The sequence below is a fragment of the Arachis ipaensis genome, chromosome B08, assembly GCF_000816755.2.
Source record: "Arachis ipaensis cultivar K30076 chromosome B08, Araip1.1, whole genome shotgun sequence".
NCBI classification, from domain to species: domain Eukaryota; kingdom Viridiplantae; phylum Streptophyta; class Magnoliopsida; order Fabales; family Fabaceae; genus Arachis; species Arachis ipaensis.
This window is the reverse complement of record NC_029792.2, coordinates 40,690,118-40,690,784: the sequence shown is the minus strand read 5'-3', so window position 1 is coordinate 40,690,784 and position 667 is coordinate 40,690,118. Positions and strand designations below refer to the sequence as shown.

At 33.0% G+C, this 667-nt stretch overlaps 1 protein-coding gene across 1 annotated transcript in view; it reads left to right on the top strand.

The window, feature by feature from the left end:
* The window catches only part of LOC107613034 (serine/threonine-protein kinase CTR1), a gene marked incomplete in the record, with an annotated part of 13,795 nt that extends 13,167 nt beyond the window's left edge, over positions 1 to 628 (top strand). Inside the window, 2 exon segments of the mRNA XM_016314867.2 lie at positions 135 to 229; positions 383 to 628. Of these exon segments, the coding sequence (XP_016170353.1) occupies positions 135 to 229; positions 383 to 458 (171 nt within the window).

The following is a 667-nucleotide window of genomic DNA, read 5'->3' as shown; positions in this document are numbered from 1 at the left end:
CTTCTGGGTGCAACCATTTTCCAGACCTTGCACAACGCGGGATACTTTGCACTGGGCTGCCCCTTCAATGTATACATCAAAATTCAAATCATATATTTATGCTTTATTTCACGAATAGAATACTGTTAGTGCAGGTTGTTGCAGCTGTTGGTTTTATGGACCAAAGACTAGAGATTCCAAGCCATGTAAATCCTCAAGTGACTGCGTTGATTGAGCTCTGTTGGGATACGTAAGATTAAACAAATCATAATTCTTTTTTTTTTTTTTTTTGAATAAACAAATTATCTTACTGCAACAGATTCATGCACGTTTTGCAACATCTTGTGCATTTTGTACCTCTACTTTTTCAATTGATATCCCAAAACTTTGTTTCATGCTGTAGTGATCCCACAAGACGCCCTTCTTTCTCCCATGTTATGAAACGTTTGCGGCAAATAACTGCCGATGCAAATGGGTGAACAAGTCCATGCAAAATAATCCTCAAATTGTGTACAGAAAACAGACAGCAATACTGAAGCAAGAAAATTTAAAGGGATCAAATTGACTGTAGCCTTAATTGGATTAATTTAAATGCATCAACATCATCGTTGATTATCATCATCATTATTATTATTATTATTATTATTATTATTATTATTATTATTATTATTATTATTATTATTATTAT